Consider the following 18,925-nt stretch of genomic DNA (forward strand, 5'->3'; position numbering starts at 1 on the left):
CGGTTAGGTTCACAGCAGGGTACTTGAGATGCAATCAAGCGTGAAGGGAAATGAAAATAAACAATCCAGACATATGGTTGTCTAAAGGTTGTCAATTACAGCCCACGAAAAGTGAATAGGAGCCTTCCGGATCAAAGGATCTGTTGGGATAGGGGGTGTCCCAACCATGGGGGGGGGGTTGCTGAAATGGGGTGTTCTTTGATGTAAGGGATTCTCTGATATGTACATTCTCTGTTCTGTGGTTTCGCTGATATGGGGTCACTGGTGGGGATCTCTAATGGGGGCCTCTGATGAGGGTTTCTGGTGGGGCCTCTGATGGGGATCATTGATGGGAGTCTGGTGGAGGTGATCTCTGATCTGGTGGGGGGTTTATGCGGGTCAGTGAGGGGGAGTCATGTCAGCCTTATGCGTGAATGCTGTGGAGGGGGGGTGGTCTGCTATTCCCGTGTTGGGGGAGGTGGGATTTGCATTACGGAGGGCAAGTGTGGGGCCAACCACCAGACCTTATTCTTGAGCCGCCCATTCAAAATGATGGCCCAATAGCGGGATTCAGAACGGAATCTCTTGTGATCGCTGCCATGCATAATTAGCACGGCTGAGGAGAGTGAATCGCCACTGGCCGCCGCGCCTAACACGAATACGAGCCACAAGCAATGCAGCTCTGGTGGGAGAACTAGTCTCCCAGTCATGGTGGACTAGAAATCAATGTAGGAGAGCAAGCTCAGGGATCTTGGGTGAAAAGGATTTGGATGTTGCAGATATTTTTGGAGTTTTGGATTATTCCTGATTTATAGATGGATGTCCCTCCATCACTTAACTGCAGTGAATAGTTAAAATTGTGGAGGGGCGGGGTGTGATTGGCCATGGAGTCGTTTAAAGTTTCCCTCTATTTGACCTTCAGTGTAATACCATAGTGTTCTGTGCCTTATTTCCAGGCCAGGCCTTAAAAGGATACACACTTTTCAACGATCTATCATCTGATGAAAGTTTGACATAGTTTAAATGGTCAGCGCAAGATTTCTTTCCCTTTCTTTAGTGACTGTTATTGGTTTGATGAAATTCAGAGATAATTACAAGAAGGGTATACAGGATATTAACCCAAAATTAAGGTCCTGTTCATTGCTGCTTTCTGTCCTTACTTTCCTTGTTCTTATAAATTAGCGCCATCATGACTTCCATCCAACACGATAGTTAAAAACTTTTCGCAAGCCAGCTCTCGTGTCCACCGTCTAAAATTTTGTAGTTGATGTTAGGTTTCCTGGGATCTTTTTGACGTTTTAGACCTTACATGACTTTCTTGATATTCCTTTTTATCCAGCTTTCTGGTTTCCCTTCTGCCAGTTAAAGCCTCCACATGCAGCTGGGCCCAGAATAATATTGGCGTTCAATAATGTGTCTTCCCTTTTTTGTCAGCAGCAGTTTTCTCGTCTTATTTTTCTGGAGAAACTAATTTCCAAACCTCTTATCTCATTTTGCTTTTGCTTCTCCATTGAACCTTTCTTTTCCAGACTCTCTTCTCATCAGGAATATATTTAAATTAAAAAAAATATTGCCTGAAAATTACAATGAGCAATGCTCAAGTATGAACACATATTATGTTCGTATTGAATTAAGCCCAACATCTATCCATTTATTTTAAACAGTTAGTGTCTCCAATAGAGTGGAGAAGAGAGGGATTTGATTCATATAAACTTTCATGCTATAACATAAGACCCGAAGACATAGGAGCAGAATTAGGCCACTCGGCCCATCGAGTGCTCCGCCATTCAATCATGGCTGATATTTTTCTCATCCTCATTCTCCTGCCTTCTCCCCATAACCCCTTATCAATCAAAAACCTATCTATCTCTGTCTTAAAGACACTCAGTGATTTGGCCTCCACAACCTTCTGAGACAAAGAGTTCCACAGATTCACCACCCTTTGGTTGAAGAAATTCCTTCTCATCTCTGTTTTATAGGATCGTCCCTTCAATCTGAGATTGTGTCCTCTGGTTCTAATTTTTCCGATAAATGGAAAGATCCTCTCCACATCCACTCCATCCAGGCCTCACAGTATCCTGTAAGTTTCAATAAGATCCCCGCTCATCCTTCTAAACTCCAACGAGTACAGACCCAGAGTCCTCGACTGTTCCTCATATGACAAGCTGTTCATTCCAGCGATCATTCTTGTGAACCTCCTGGACCCTTTCCAAGGCCACCACATTCTTCCTTAGATACGGCCCAAATCTGCTCGCAATATTCCAAATGGGGTCTGACCAGAGCCTTATACAGCCTCAGAAGTACATCCCTGGTCTAGTATTCTAGCCCTCTTGACAATACTAACATTGCATTTGCCTTTCTAACTGCCAACTGAACCTTAACAAGTTAACCTTAAGAGAATTGTGAACAAGGTCTCCCAAGTCCCTTTGTGCTTCTGACTTCCTAAGCATTTCCCCATTTAGAAAATAGTCTATGCCTAAATTCCACCTTCCAAAGTGCATAACTTCACACTTTTCCACATTGTATTTCATCTGCCACTTGACTTGGCAATTTACAGGCTTGTAAAATAATTCGGCAAGTAATGTGAATTGGTTACCAAAATGAAACTCGTGTGTCATAGCAGGCCACAACTTACCATGTTTTAGAGTGGCAGCACATGGCTGCCATTTTATGGGAAGGCATGTTTGTTTTTAGTGTTTTCCATCTGTTCTTCCAGATTTGTAGCATCTTAACATGACTCATCAGCTGCATGTGACAGACTTGTATTTCATCCTTTGTCAGTGCATTGCGTACCAGGCTTTTGTTGCTGTAGTTTACAAGGACACTAGTGTCATCTTCTGTATTGTCAGATTTCAAGTATCTATGATGGCGATACTGTATCTTTTATTACTTCTTTACTTGGTCAGCATACCATTCTATGAAGCTTATTTCAACATAAAGGATACACCATTGAATGAGCCCTGTTCTTGTTATTATAAATACGTGCAGGCTACAGTACAGGGCTTTTAATAATAGAAACCTCAAGTAAAACAGGTTCTCACTGTCTCTCTGATATAAACATGAATTATCGTTTGCTTCACTGGAATACATGATAAAATTGTTTGTCAACCCTTTGCTTGTAACGTTCTTCATCTTCCGAAGCAAATTCTTAAACCATAAAACTTTAAAAGCACAAAGCTTTTTTGCAGCCAGCAGCAACTCTTATTTGCTTTTCATGGGTTTGGGGCTTCATGTTTGGACTCAGAAACGAGCTGATCTGTATAATCTGTCTCTTCTTTTTCTTGTCAAGATCCACGTTTCAGGAGTTTGCAGAAAAATATGGAAGGGATCATCGATTTAGATTGGTGCAAAAGAGGAAAGATCAAGAGCATTTCTTCAATCAATTCTTAAATAATCTCAAAAAGAGAGACAAAGAAAACAGGATTCGACTGAGGAAGATCAGATAAAGCACCATTAAAGCTTCTCTTAAACTGAATTACTGTGACAGAACCGATGACTAAGGAATTTAGACAATCTAATCTGTGTGGTCTTTGGCTAATTGCATCATAAAAGCTTTTGCAATTCAATATTTTGACACACCTCCAACACAAACATTTATGTTGTTGATTTGTGATTACATTTTTATTGTTATTTAAAGCACAAATATCTCATTTCTTGCCATTTAAGCAAAGTTTCGAGTACATTGTTTAATTTCTGTGAATACTAATCAATTGTTCAGAATCAGTACACTGTAACAGTGCATAATCTCTGTTTTAATCAAAATGCCTTCTTTTAGGATGGAGGAGAATTTCATTTGTTAATAATTCAACCTGCTGACCTTGAAAGGACAGTGCGCATTACTAGTGTGCAAGATTAGTGCATTGGTACCTCTGTCTGAAATTGCTCTCGGCACTATTTTAATAGAGACAGTCACATAATTGTTACCACACTAAAATAGCAGAGATTAAAAATTATGATGAGCACACTGAGCATTTGGACACTATTATAACATGGCACCATTTGAAGGCCATCGTTTTTAACTAGTGTTTTATATTTTTTAAAAAGCTAATTCTGTTAAGCTTTTCTGAGGCATTCAGTTCTTAACATTAAACTCACCAACAGGTAACTTTGCTGCTGAATATCAAAACAAAAACGGGGAACTATTCCAGTCACTCTAACAGTGGAGGAGGAATAAGTTCTGCCCAAGGTACCAGCTTATTAAATTGCACTGTTAAAATTGTAATTTCAGTATTTAAGAAAATGACATGGCAAATTTAGTTATGTACTCTGTATTTTTATCAGTGTCTGAAAGTAGTGATGGTAAGATTGGAAACAGTACTGTATAGCAAACTATTAACATTAATGTATGCGCCTTATTAAATTTGTTTTGCTTTTAGTGAGTTATTACTCATGAAGTGCAGGGTGCCTAATTAGTTGTGCTAGCTTGGTGTTTAAAACGTTAGAAGATAGCCATCTATAAGAGACTGTACATTCTAAAATTTGGCTTTTTACAATGTAATGATTTTAAACTGTGCTTGTGGTAAGGTAACCCAGTTACAGTACAGATTTGTAGTGTAATGCCTTCAGACAATACCTGAGTAGTTTTTGCAATATCGGAAAGGAAAATCAGTATTTTAATTTTATTAAAAGTAACACCAATTTCCATTATAATTATGGTTCAATAAGTCCAGTGATTTCTTTTGAAAGTATGTACAAAATCCACAATATTTTCATTAATAAATATTTCACAATCTTATTCAGATATTCTTCATCATAAGTACTCAATTTCTATTGTGTAATAATATAACCTGTTCATTAACGCTATTATTAATAATTCAACTTTTTTCATGTGAAAAGATTTTTTACATGTCACCATTGAGACAGGTTTGCATGAATTTAAATGAGGAATACGGAGAAAAGGCTGAAGAAACCAATTCATCCAAAAAATTGTAAACATAACAGAATGTTCTGTTTAAAGCAGACAAAATTGTTGCTCGAGTTAAGAAAACTGGATTAAGATTGGATATTTTTTGTATCCGTGCTATTCATGCCACAGAAATGGACAATTTACCCTCGTATGAATGTATTTAATAACCTGTTCTGTATATATTCCCCCAGACGCCCTAAAGAAAATCACGTGAAATATAAGGATGCTTATGCTTCAGATTTGTTGGGAAAAAGTTGCTCCAATAAGTCCTATGGGAAATCTATTTTGGTAAACATATGATAGTCAGTGTTAATTATTTCAGTGCTGAAATTGTAAGGTTATTCTGGTGGACTTTGCTTACATATCTCACAGGGTTGAAAACCGGGACACAAGTTCCTCAAGGATGTAGTCACAGAGCAGCTGTCCAATTCTTACTCGGGAACCTGTGACAGATGGAATGGAGCTGAATAAAATATTATAACTAGAGGTGTTGTGGAAGTACTATCCTACAAAGTCTTATAAGCATTGAAAATATTGACCTGACTCACACTATCCTACCCTGGGAAAAAAAGCTTGCCTAGGTCTTTGTTTTAGAAACAGGTGTATTTCCACATCAAAAATGGCAAGAGCTTCAAAATGTTTCCATGCCAAATCGATGCAAGAGCTTTACATAATACAGAATAAGTAACAAATGCTTGTCCAAGTGCGTTGCATATCCAGATATGATTCTAAGTTGAAAAACACCAAAGTGCATCGCTAAATAGGAATGTAATTTTGAATTCAGAGCTTGAATTTCACGTCAGCCAAAGCTGGGTAGATCAGCAGTGGCACAGGCAATCACAAAGCTACCTTGAGTCATAGGGAGCTGAACACATCTGAGCATAATCTGAGGTCACTTACTATTCCTTGTCAGGCAAGATGTCTGTCAGTTAAATTCTTTGATGAAGGCCCTGGAGAAGTGCACCAAAAGCATTTGAAATAATTATAGAAGACTATTCTTAAGTACAAATAGGAAAAATAGAGACTACCTTTCTGTATTTTCCTCAATAGCAGATAGAATGCAAAGGTCATTAGCTGTTATACGAGTTGCAGGTATCAACACACTTGAGCACTTAATGCTTGATTTGATCCATTTGAAAGAAAAGAAGGTTTAATACCCAAGGGAACAGGGTGCCTAAGGCTACGGCTTCTATCCTGCTATAATGGATCAGAACACGACTACTTGATACAGGTTATAACACTATGAGTGAAAATGGATGGATCAGCAGTATACAGTGGCAAATAATCTTCATTGCGGCTAATCATCAATTCGCATCTGTTGTAGACTCAAGTTTGAACTTAAATGAGTGATTAAGTACTCTTTTGCCAAACCAGATAAAAGCAATAATAGGCTTTTTGCCGCATCCATCAAAAAGAAATAAAGAGCAGGATTCCGCATCCGTTCACGGCAACGGAATTCGCCGATCCCGCTGCAATGAAAGGGAGATTTTGCTGAGCACCAGATTCTCCATCCTCGCTAGCTGTAGTAGATGGGCGAACTCACTACAGAGGACCCTGGTCAAACTGTTTATTGGTGAATATAGAGCCTTAATAATGACACTGCACTTACCTCTTTTCCTAACAGTACTGTGGGTTTACCTACACCACATAGACTACAGTGGTTCAAGAAAGTGACTCACCACTATCTTCTCAAGGGCAATAAATGCTGGCCGAGCAAGCGACGCCCATATCCTGTGAAAATAATTTTAAAATATGCAGCAGTATTTTCATCCAGTGCCAAAACTAAGGATATCAGGCAGTAGAAGGGCCTAATACTAGGAAGTATCCATTTATTATTAACGTGTTTAAAGATTTGTTTCAAAATATGCCATCCACTTGGATGAACAGCATCAGAAGTGAGAATAGTGGGTTTGACATCATGGGTGGAATTCTCTGACACACCCCCACACCCCCCCCCCCCCCGCACAGGGTGGGAGAATCGCCCGGGGCCGGCGTAAATCCCGCCGTGGCCGGAATTCTCCGCCACCCGGGAATCGACGGGAGCGGGAATCATGCCGTGCCGATCGGCTTGCTCGCCGCGGCAATTCTGCGGCCCGCAATGGGCCGAAGTCCCGCCGCTGACAGGCCTCTCCCACCGGCGGGAATTGGAGCACCTCTGCTGCCGGCAGGAGTGGCGGCACGAGCGGGCCCCCTGGGTCCTGGGGGGGTCACGGGGCGATCGGACCCCGGGGGGTGCCCCCATGGTGGCCTGGCCCGCGATCTGGACCCACCGATCAGCAGGCGGGCCAGTGCCGTGAGGGCCCTCTTTTCCTTCCGCCGTCACCACGGCCTCCACCATGGCGGAGGCAGAAGAGACCCCCTCCACCGCGCATATGTCGGTGATGACGTCAGCGGCCGCTGACGCACCGGCGCATGCGCAAACCAGCGAAGGCCTTTCGTCCAGCCCCGACGCCGAGCGGCGGGTGTCAAAGGCCGTTGGTGCCGGTTTTGGCGCTAGTCGGCGTGGCGCCAACCACTCTGGAGCGGGCCTAGCCCCTAAAGGTTCTGAGATTCCGCACCTTTGGGGAGGCCCGACGCCGGAGTGGTTGGCGCTACGCCGGGACCCCCCGCCCCGCCGGGTAGGGGAGAATCCCGGCCCATGTTTTCCCAGCTAAAAAGATGGTAAAATGGCAATGGTATTGTTAGCATCTGCTCGTCATGTCACCCATGCACAACTCTGATGGTAGCTCTTCATTGCCAGGGAGCACAGGATGGGAAGAACTGTTGTTAAACCATTTTAACAATCACTGACAAAGATAAAGTTTACATACCAGCTGTTGTTAATAAAGCTGCCCAATACCAACATACCGGCTCTAGCATGTATGCTATTATATTGCTTTCATTTTTAAAGATGGTAGGTAAGATGTTTCAGGTTGTAATTAGTGATCTGGAACAGAGACCATTGCTCCATCTGTCCGTCCACCGCTGAAGCCGTATTGCAGACCTCTGCATTTAGACCTCAGATTCCATATTCCCATGGATTTAATGCTGGTTTTCATTCCAACCTCCCACATTTACCAGAATACTACCTGCGCTGGCTGGTACCAGCTTCCCAACAGAATGTGGTGTTACAATCCTATCTGATGTTATGATGAGATAATTCAGAGCCCTGCGTGGAATCTTATTTCATAGATCGTGGGTGGAATTCTCCAGCCTGCCAGCCGCGTTTTCTGGTGTGGCGCGCTCCTGCCAACAGCAGGATTCTCTGTTCCTGCAGCCGGCCAATGTGGTTGCCCATTGTGGCCACCTCACGTCACTGGGAAACCCTCAGGCGTTGGTGTGCTGCTAGCAGACTGGAGGATCCCGCCGATGGAAAATTCCAAACTTTTACTTTCTTTTTTGGTGCGTGAAGGGCGGCCACTAATGCAGGAGTCAGGTGGTGAACTTTTAACAAAGGAATATTAGACAATAAAAGATGAACTATTTTACAATACTCCTTCACCCCACTATACCCTTACAGATCTATACAGATTTGTACAGATAATAAAAAACACAATATCCATTTTATATGCTAATGTTCTCAGTAGGTGCACAGTCCATGTAAACCAGTAGGCAACTGTGGCCAGACACATCACACTCTGAAACCAAGAGTGGGCAGCACAGTGGCACTGTGCCAGATTCCCGGGTTTGACTCCTGCCTTGGGTGACTGCCTGTGTGGAGTTGAACATTCTTCCCGAGTTTGCGTGGGTGTCCTCCAAGTACGACGGTTTCCTCCCAAGGTCCAAAGATGTGCACAGTAAGAAGTCTGACAACACCAGGTTAAAGTCCAATAGGTTTGTTTTGAATCACTGGCTTTTGGAGCACTGCTCCTTCCTCAGTGCTTTCGGAGCACTGCTCTATTCACCTGAGGAATAGGGCATGCCTGGGCAGTACCCTGGCAGTGCCCTGCATTGCCAAGGGGCAGCATTGGGGAGGGGGGATTCCAATGTGGAGGTCCATGAGGAGGAGAACATTCCCCCTGTGTGTGAAGGACCATATACATTGGGGAGGGGGAAGTGGTTCCTTGTGTTCATTGTGGGTGAGCATTTTTCTTATTTTTGTTTAGATCAGGGTTGCTGTTGTTGGGGAGTCTGCACTGCCAGCATGATGTCATGGGACCGGCCTTCAGGGTTTCTTTTGACCAAGTGTCAAAACATATGCCGGGGAAAACCAATAGGGGAGTTAATAGGATACCCTGCTTTCTCCACCTGCGTTGACACCAAGTCAGAAAATGAGAAAATTCCACCCACTGTCTACAATGTTTTCTTAAATCTATTTTCCCTATTTGATCTAACCCTCTAATGTTTCCTAAAATCATTCAGAAGTTTTGTATTTGCCAGAATTGATGAATCCCTTTTTTCTACGTTATGGCTATTATATTTTAAAATATATTTTAAAATGCTAACTTTTCTATTTACATTATAATGCAAATATATTACCTCCTACCCAATGTGTGTAAATGTTGCTAAGCAATCTCCTGTGGAGACTGTCATAATATACATCCAGGTATATAATGGTGTGCAGACAGGCATTGATTGACACACAGGATGACCAGTGAACACACAGAACACAGCAGCCAATCACCAGACAGGACACGACCACTATAAAGCCAGAGGACACTAGTTTTCCGGCTCTCTCTCGGGATCCAGCCTCTGAGACAGTCAGAGCTCGTGAGCAGCAACTAGAACAAATACCATGTGGTAGTAAGATAGTCTGGTCAGATTAGCCTCAGGTCTCCAATCAAGTCAGCATAGTGTCAACCCACAGTTAAAACATGTATTATAGTTAAGTGTTCAATAAAATCGAGTTGCATTTTTTCAAGTGTTGGAAGCCTGTCTCTCTCACTGCTGCAGTAAACACAGTCCTCGTAGACCCAGCTTACCCAACACATCAGAGACTGACTCCATGTCCACATTTATCTCAAATGCCAAGCCCCACCATTGCAGCTGTCTGCCTTTGCCACTCATGCTCTGCAGGCAGCAGGCAGCTTCCATCTCTTGGTTACGCGAATTGGGCACTGAGCTCGCCTACAGCCCAATGAGGGCATTAAAATTTCAAACTAACATGACATGAGTGATGCAGTGGTGGCACAAGGCCATGCCCAAGAAATTATACAGGCGTCAGGTACACAATGCTGCTTTGAAAATCCTGCTCTACATTTAACAAAGATGCTTGTAATTCAGTTCAAATTAACACTAACTGTAAAGTTTGTACTGAATGGACACAAGAACGAAGAATACAATGGTGGGAGTGGAGGCCAGCAGCTTGTAATGTGTCCATAGCATCTAGTGGGACAATGAAGGTGCCCGAGCAATATGGAAGCTATGAGACTCAGCATTCAAATTATGGGCCTCTGAGAATAAAGTTAGAGGGTCTGCAAGCTGGAGCTGCACAGCGCCATGGAATTACGCGGAAGTCAAAATCCCATAACCATGAAAGGAGCTCTGATTTGCATCTAAGTGGCATAATGGCTGAAATGGCAGTGCTTAGCGCTGACATCTTGCATCTTAAGGGTGTCATAATATACATCTATGTGTATAATGGTGTGCAGATAGGCAGTGATTGACACACAGGATGACCAGTAAGCACACAGAACAGAGCACCCAATCACCAGACAGGACACTACCACTATAAAGCCAGAGGGCACTAGGTTTCCCACTCTCTCTGGACCCAGCCACTGAGACAGTCAGAGTTCATGAGCTAGCCAATGCAAACACCATGCGGTAGCTAGTAAGTCTGGTCAGGCTCGTACTAGGTCTCCAGTCAATTCAGTATAGTGTCAATACGTTAAATAAAATCGTGTTGGATCTTCTCCAGTGTTAGAGGTCTGTTTCTCACTACACGGCATCAAGTGCAGTCCACGTCGACCCAACCTGCCACATCAAAGGGCATCAAAATGATCAAATTGCAAAGTTAATAATCCACATAAATATATTGTTGATGAGTATTGTAAACATTTTGTAAGTATGTAACATCGAATAAAATTTTCAAGTCATCATATTTCTGAATTGAACCCTGATTGCAACCTAGAATTGTTTCGGATTTTGATAGAGTATAATTCTTATATTTTTTAAATCAATTATAATTGTTATAATTCTTCAGGATTATCTCCTTTTAACTTGGCTGGGATACCCTGATATTAGAAATATTACAAGCCAGTCCTGGCGAATAATCCATATTCTGTTTAATAGAAAATGTGGTTAGGTGGTGTTGGTTAGGCCCATTAACATTTTTGTTACTCTTTGATGAGTATTTCACTGGGACATTATCGTGTATCACTGAGGAAACAAGGTGGAAAACCTGTGCTGTTAAGTGAAAATCAATGGTACAGAATTAGCTGCAATGGCGATTTTGGTGACAAATGCCACACATCAGATCGTTGTGCTCCAAATCCTCCAGTGGGGAATTCACTTCACATTTGCTGGCGTTTCAGAACATAAGAACTAGGAGCAGGAGTAGGCTATCTGGCCCCTTGAGCACTTCTCCGCCATTCAATGAGATCATGGCTGATCTTTTGTGGACTCAGCTCCGCTTTCCGGCCCGAACACCATGGGTGCAATTCCCCGATCGCGGGACAGAGTGTCCGCACCGTTGTGAACGCCGTCGCATTTCACGACGACGCAAAACGGGCGTGGGCAGTAGCAATTCTGTCCCCCACAGGGGGCCAGCAGGGCGCTAGAGCAGTTCACACTGCTCCAGCCTCACTTCCTGGTGCGTACTGGGGCGGCGCCAACCCGCGCATAGGAAGTGGCGATGCCCCAACCCGCACATGCGCGGTGGCCTTACTGAACGCTCTGGCCCCGACGCAACATGGTGTGGGGGTTCTGGAGCTGGATGCGCAACAAAGTAGGCCGGGGGGGGGGAGAGGCCAGCCCGCCGATTGGTGGGCCCTGATCGCGGGCCAGACCCCATTGGAGGCCCCCCTCGGGGACGGAGCCCCACCCCCCACACGCCGCCCCCCCGACCCTTCGCGCAGAGTTCCCGCTGGCAGCGACCAGGTGTGGTCAGCGCCGGCAGGACTCTGCTTTTTCCGTGCGGCCGCTCAGCCCATCCGGGCCGGAGAACTGGCAGCCCGGCCGCATACAGCGGCCCGGGACTGGCGCAATGCCAAACGCGCCGGCGCAAACGGCACCGACTCTCCACACCTCGGAGAATCGTGCGACTGCATCGGAGTGGCGTGGCATGGTTGCGGCGATTCTCTGGCCCGGGGCTGGGAGAATCGCGCCCCATAACTCTGAATCCCTTTATTCTTCAAAAAACTATCAATCTTTATCTTAAAAACATTTAATGAAGAATCTTCAACTGCTTCACTGGGCAAGGAATTCCATAGATTCATAACCCTTTGGGTGAAGAAGTTCCTCTTAAGCTCAGTCCTAAATCTACTTCCCCTTATTTTGAGGCTATGCCCCCTAGTTCAAACTACAGCAAGGTATATTTAACACAGAAATGTCTCAGGCCATTAGTTTCCTTGAATTTCCATACCATAGTAATGATATTAGTCATGATCGTGGCATTTATTTTCACAAAACTTAGGCTCCACATTGACAAAAATGTGGAAGCTTCCGAGGTGTGTGCATTCGTATTATGACTAGAAGACTAAATCAACCAGTGAAGGGTGTTAGGGGTGGGTGGGATCAGCAAATCTTCCAGTCAGTCCATCCCTAAATCCAACTTTCGTTTTGGGGCATGCCCGGGTTGGCGATTGTAGGTCACCCAAGGAATTTTGTCCACTAGTCCCTCCCCAGGCTGAAAGCTGGCATCATTTCCATTGAGAGCTGAGTTAAGGCTCAAGCCTGGCTGAGAGAAAGGTATTCAAACCCAGAAAAGATTTATTTTGAAAAATGTTTCCAATTAAGGGGCAATTTAGTGTGGCCAATCCACCTAACCTGCACATCTTTGGGTTGCGAGGATGAGACTCATGCAGACACGGGGAGAATGTGCAAATTCCACATGGACAGTGACCCTGGGCCGGGATCGAACCTGCGTTCTCATGCTGTGAGGCAGTAGTGCTAACCATTGCGCCACCATGCCGCCCCTAAACCCAGAGGAAATCTCTTCCCTTTAAAGATACATTTCCGTCTTCAGCCTGATGTGTTGGGTACTCTGGATCTGTGGAAACTGCGTTTACCTCAGCAGTAACATATACAGGCTACCAACACTTGTAATAGTACAGACTATTTTATTAAGCTAGGAACTGTTGAACATACTTGCCAATCCAGAGTATGTGTTTTTTGCCTTTAAAAGACTTGATAGATTGACAGTTCTACATAGTCTATCATTCCATTATGAGCATTTATGCCAACTCTAAAAAATGATAACTTACTGCGGGAAACAGACCTGACGACAATGAAGCTCTGATTTGTTTGAACTCAGCATTGATCTCAAATGGCCCTGCTGGGTTCAGTGTATGAATCACATCCTTCACCCTTTCCCCTACCAGCAAAATAGGGAGCTGGATGCTCCATCAACACGGTCCTCCGTTTTGCCAGCAGCGCACTCATGCCCGCAGATTTCCCAACGGTCTGGGGGTGTCCACAATGGGAATCCCTATTGGCCGGCTGCAGGGACGGAGAATCCCACTGCCGGAGGGGCGCACTAGAAAACGGGTGCGCCAGGACAGAGGATCAAGCCCAGGATCTGTCAGAAATGGGAGCGGGCCTGTTGGATTCTCACACTACTTTAGATAAGTCTCCATTTTGCCATCCATGAAAATCCAGGTTTTAGATTCCAACACTGCGGGTTAAGTCTCTCACCACAGACAAAATGGGATCTGTTCGGACTCAGCGCTGAGTTGAATGGCTCTGCTGAGTTTGGGTTCCCCTCAAGTTTGAATCAACCCCTCACCCTTTCCCCTGTCACAGAAATTTAATCTTTCAGAAATGACAGAGGGTCTTCCACATCCAGGTACCACCATTTGGGAAGGTCTGCAGGCTTTTTGCGACGGCACGAAAATCTGGGCCTAAGATTCTTGCATTGAGAATGCATTGCAATACAGCAATAGATGCATCTAGCTGTCTTACTTTGCTTTGTAGAATTTTACATTTTCCAGTCATTTGTTCTTTTTTCTGTTCCAGAAAACTTCACCAAACTAGCAGCCTGGTCCATTGGCCTGTTTTCAATAATGCGATCGGACAGTGTAGGATTTTTTACCTCACAATAGTGACTACACTACTGTGCCATTACACAATTGGCCGTAAAGCAGTTGTGGTCAGTCTAAGGCAGGGGTGGGCAAACTACGGCCCGCGGGCCGCATGCGGCCCGCCAAAGGTATTTCTGCGGCCCACCAAGTCATTAAAAAAAAAAAAAAAAAAAAATTTTTTTTTTTTTTAAATTTTTTTTTTTAAAATTTTTTTTTAAAGGTTAATGGGTGGGGGGGCTGTTGGGTTACTTACTGGTATAGGTGGATACGTTGACTTGAGTAGGGTGATCATTGCTTGGCACAACGTCGAGGGCCGAAGGGCCTGTTCTGTGCTGTACTGTTCCATGTTCTATATGAGGCGCCCACAATCATAACCGGGTGAAGTAATTATTTTACTTAATATACTATGCGGCCCTTTGTGAATTGTGAATTTCTGAATGCGGCCCTTGCACGGAAAAGTTTGCCCACCCCTGGTCTAAGGTCATAAAATGTGTGGTTATAAATGTTTGTTCCCTAACTAACTTACTCAACCTATGCTCCAGTGTGGAACAACATTGAAGGGGGCACCGCTCAGAGATAATGCACCAAGTTTGAACTTCCCCCTCAGAATCCCGTTTCAATTATTGCACAATTCAGAGAATGGAATTGGTGAGCTTACCTCTAAAATAATATTAGGGTTTATTCTGTTTCATTACTGTGAAAAACAATCTCACCCGTCGGTGAAAACAAGAGGGATATTGTAAGGCAAAATATTGGCCGACGGGAATGCTCTAAAGTCAGGACTTAATAACAGAAATCATTGATTTTCCTTTGTCCGGAAAAGTTTTATTGAATCAAGTTACTTCAGGAATGTATGTTGGGATTCAGGACCTGTATAAGAGATTTTGTTCTGTGGGCTAACATCTGCTTGTTAGTTTTTCAAGAAAGCTTCTAGCAATACCTTCAGACAAGCTGTCCTGATGCTGATAAAGTGGTGCCAGATCTGGCTTGGTGGTGAAAAGATTTGGGGAAATGACAGATAAGTCACTCGGAATCTGTGCACCCAATACATTTTTCAGAAAACATGGTTGTCATATAACCTGAGGGTTAGGACATGATTAGGGATACTTGTCTCAATCTGGTAACTCAGAGCAGCATATCTAAACATCTTTCATTTCTGTCAAGACAGCTGAGGACAGTCAATTTGGAATGAACCTATCTGTTATAAGTAGCTCCAATATGGCCCAGGGAGAATGTGTTTTACTGGTATGAGAAAGTTTACAATTCAGCCAGCATTTGCTACATTTATGTCAACCTGTCCTTATTCAACACTTTAGGCCAGTTCTAGTTAATTAGACAGTTGTTAAAGTGGGTAAGATGTCATTCGAACCAAGAAATAGACAAACTGCTCCCTGTCGTCAAATAAGGTTGGAGCCCAGCTACTCGAATGGAAATTATATTGGGTGTAATTTGGATTTTCAATGTGGACAGATATAGTGACCATTGAGGACACAACCAGACCTCTTTTCAATACCTTCAATAAAATTGAAAGCAGAGTATATAACAGCTGACGAATCAAAGCCAGTTTTTAAAATCTATTTTGTTCCAAACTCAAACCAAATTTTGTTACAGAGATTATCCACACATACCATTAATATACAGCATTTGTACAACTTCTTTCTCTTTATAGCTCTCCCTCCCCGCCTCCCCCTTATGGTTACAAACAGTTCCTTAAACACGGATAAGAACAGATACCATGGCGCGCAGAACCCCTCCTCCGACCCCTGAGGGAAAAGTTAATCTTCTTCAGACTCAAGATTCCTGTACGTCCCCTATCCATGCCACGACCCTGGCGGTGCTGCCGACCACCAATTTAGCATATCCTCCGTCATCAATCAATGAAGCAAAGGCCACCACATCGACCACCCCACCCCACCCCCACCGCCGCGCAGCTCCGGCATTTCCAAGACACCAAATCAATCTGAGCCACTTTACTGACCATACTAAAAGTAACATCGGCCCTGACCCCCATTATCACCATGCTGTGCATTTAAGCATTTAATGTATTTGTTAGTGATTCTGATCAAACAACCAAATTGGAGTAGCGTCATATGACAAGTTATTTTAACTCTTTGAAAATATCACAATTATTAGGAAATGGATTAAAAGGGTAGGTTTTAATTACTGGATAGCTAGCCACCCAAAGAAAAACAGCTATTCTCATAATCACCTGTGGACTGTAGCCACCTGGGGTGACCACTGCCCAACACAAAATGGAAGATTGCAAGGAATGCAGGGAAATTGGACATGTTGTAAAGCAAGCAGCTTGCAAAGCGCTTGTATATTCAGACTACTGCAGAAACCAGTTTTGACTGCTGCAGAAACCAGACAGCACTATGAAAAGAAAACAGTTAGCATACTAATGAGGCGATACCGGGCGATCCCCAGATACAATGGAAACAAGTTAAACACAGATCGATACATTCAATGGAAGGCCAGACTTTTCGGTGCCAAAGAAGTCCAAAACAATAAGTCCTAAAAACCGCCCCAGTGATCGAGATACTGCCCCGTTATTGGGGAATTCAAATCAATCGATTGGGAAGAGACCCAATCGATTGCGAGAGTATAGAGGGGCAGCCCAGGTGGGCGCAAGACCTTGAGAGGAGTATAAGACAGAGACCGCGACCCCAGCTCTCTCTCTCTGCCAGCCTCTCCTTGACCAGCCAGCCCTCCCAGCAGAACACCGTTGTAGCAGAAGAACCGTGAGGAGGAGAGGTCTGGACAGCAGACGCCAACAAGTAAGTCACAATGCACGCTACGAGAGTAGACACTCCTGACCCCCTTTAGTCCATAACTACTGGAAGCCTGCGGACCCAGGACAAAGCTAGAAGCCATTGTTCCCTGATCCGGCAGTCCCCTTGTCCAGATAAGTATTTGGCCTATTAGCGTTAGGATTAGCCTAGTCTTATAGTTTTATATGCATGATTAGTAGATTACTGTAATATAATAAACGTGTCTTGTTTGAACTTACTAATTGGTGTATGGTTTTATTGCTTTGAACTTGACCTTGAAACTTGTGGCGGTATCTTAACGATACCTGGCGACTCCAAAGCTAAGTAACGAAACAGAGCCAAATTGAGTGTTAAGCACACTCACCCAGAACGAGCAACAGGACCACAATGAGAAGGTTTTTAACAATGGAGAGGACAGGGCAGCCGTGAGCTGAGAGAAAATGCTGAAAAATAATTTTACAGGTTAAAGAAAGGTAGGTATCAGACCTTTTACTGGAATTTTGGCAACGTCTAAGATGTACCTCCATTGATGTAGAGATCTGCCTATCTTATTTAAATTATATGGCTTCCTCCCAGTAAACAAACTTTGGCAAAGTCATAAGACCACAAGATATAGGAGCAGGATTAGGCTATTGGGGCCATCGAGTCCGCTCCACCATTTGATCATGGCAGATATATTTCCCATCTCCCTTCATCTGCCTTCTCCCCAAAACCCCTGATCCCCTTATTAATCAAGAACCTATCTATCTCTGTCTTGAAGACAGTGATTTGGCCTCCACAGCCTTCTGTGGCAATGGGTTCCACAGATTCACTACCCCTCTGGCTGAAGAAATTCCTCCTCACCTCATTTTTAAAGGATCATCCCTTCAGTCTGAGGCTGTGCACTTGAGTTCTAGTCTCTCCTACTAGTGGAAACACCCTCTCCACATCCACAACATGGGTGGTGCATCCTGCACTTACACTAAGACATCAAGGCCATTGATTTTCAGACTTATGTTTCAAATAAATAATCCAGTGATTCAATTTTAACTAAAATCTCCAGGTCATTGGTTGTAACAATTGCAGCAATGATGGCTTTGTATGAAGACTGAAGTGTATTGCACAACAAATGGACTATACTGTTCTGTGCGCTTGTTATGCCAGTATAATTGAGTTTAGTGACTGGTACTGTTGAGTACCAGGATCCAATTTCACTCAACAGCAACAATGGACTTTTTGACAATAAATGCGTGCTAACCGCCACTCACTAAATTACTGTCTAACAACACTGGAGTGCCATGGGCATTGGACTTCGTGCTGACAGCTAGTTTCTGCCTTATAAGTGGGACAGGTCTGTCCTTAACTTAGTATAAAGTCATTTAATTTTGTTGACACAAGTTGGTATTTATTGGTCTCTTGGGTTTAGTTGTACAGAGTTTGACAGAATGCAGTTTGTCAGACAATCATTGCCTTGGACAATCAGCCCCTTCTCAATTTGGCAGGATTGGCAGCTCCCTCCATATCAGGACCAGTTTTCAGCTCACTTCTTTTCAAGTCGATCAATTCTCAGCACATTCTGTCGTGTTTCCTCCTGTCTCACACGCTCACTGCTGTTGTTTCTAATCCTTCAGTTGTTAATCATTGTTAATTGAATGTTGCTGCATTTGTTGTTAGACTAGAACATGAATTTGCAAAGACCTGTTGATTTATTAGACCAAGCAGCCTTGGACAAAATAAGAGGAATGTGTAATATTGTTGAAGAACCATCAAGTGACCAGATGACTTAGAAAAGGTTGGTTGGAATTTTACCAGTGCTAAGGCAATGAGATGGGAGGAAGGTAGGCTGGTAAAATGCCGGGGAGCAGCATCAGGATGGTTCCCTGACTGCCAATTTTATTAATTAAATGCCCAATTAATGGTCATTTCCTGGGGTGCTGGCATTTTTCCAGAGGCAGAGCAGCCCACTGTTCATAGAATCCCTACAGCGTAGAAGGAGGCCATTCAGCCCATCGGGTCTATGAGCGAGCGCCTTACCAAGGCCCACTCCCCCACCCTAAACCTGTAACCCCATAACCCCGCCTAAAGTTTTGGACACGACAGGCAATTTAGCACGTCCAATCCACCTAACCTGC

General features: G+C 43.8%; 1 protein-coding gene across 11 annotated transcripts in view; it reads left to right on the forward strand.

The window, feature by feature from the left end:
- The window catches only part of LOC119950570 (transcription elongation regulator 1-like protein), a 924,053-nt gene extending 920,140 nt beyond the window's left edge, over window positions 1-3,913 (forward strand). For all 11 annotated transcript variants that reach the window (XM_038773098.1, XM_038773095.1, XM_038773090.1 and 8 more), the window contains one exon: window positions 3,269-3,913. In XM_038773098.1, the coding sequence (XP_038629026.1) occupies window positions 3,269-3,425 (157 nt within the window). In that variant the 3' untranslated portion in view covers window positions 3,426-3,913. The remainder of the gene's footprint in view (window positions 1-3,268) is intronic.
- Window positions 3,914-18,925: the final 15,012 nt, after the last annotated feature.

The sequence above is a fragment of the Scyliorhinus canicula genome, chromosome 16, assembly GCF_902713615.1.
Source record: "Scyliorhinus canicula chromosome 16, sScyCan1.1, whole genome shotgun sequence".
Taxonomy (NCBI): Eukaryota; Metazoa; Chordata; class Chondrichthyes; order Carcharhiniformes; family Scyliorhinidae; genus Scyliorhinus; species Scyliorhinus canicula.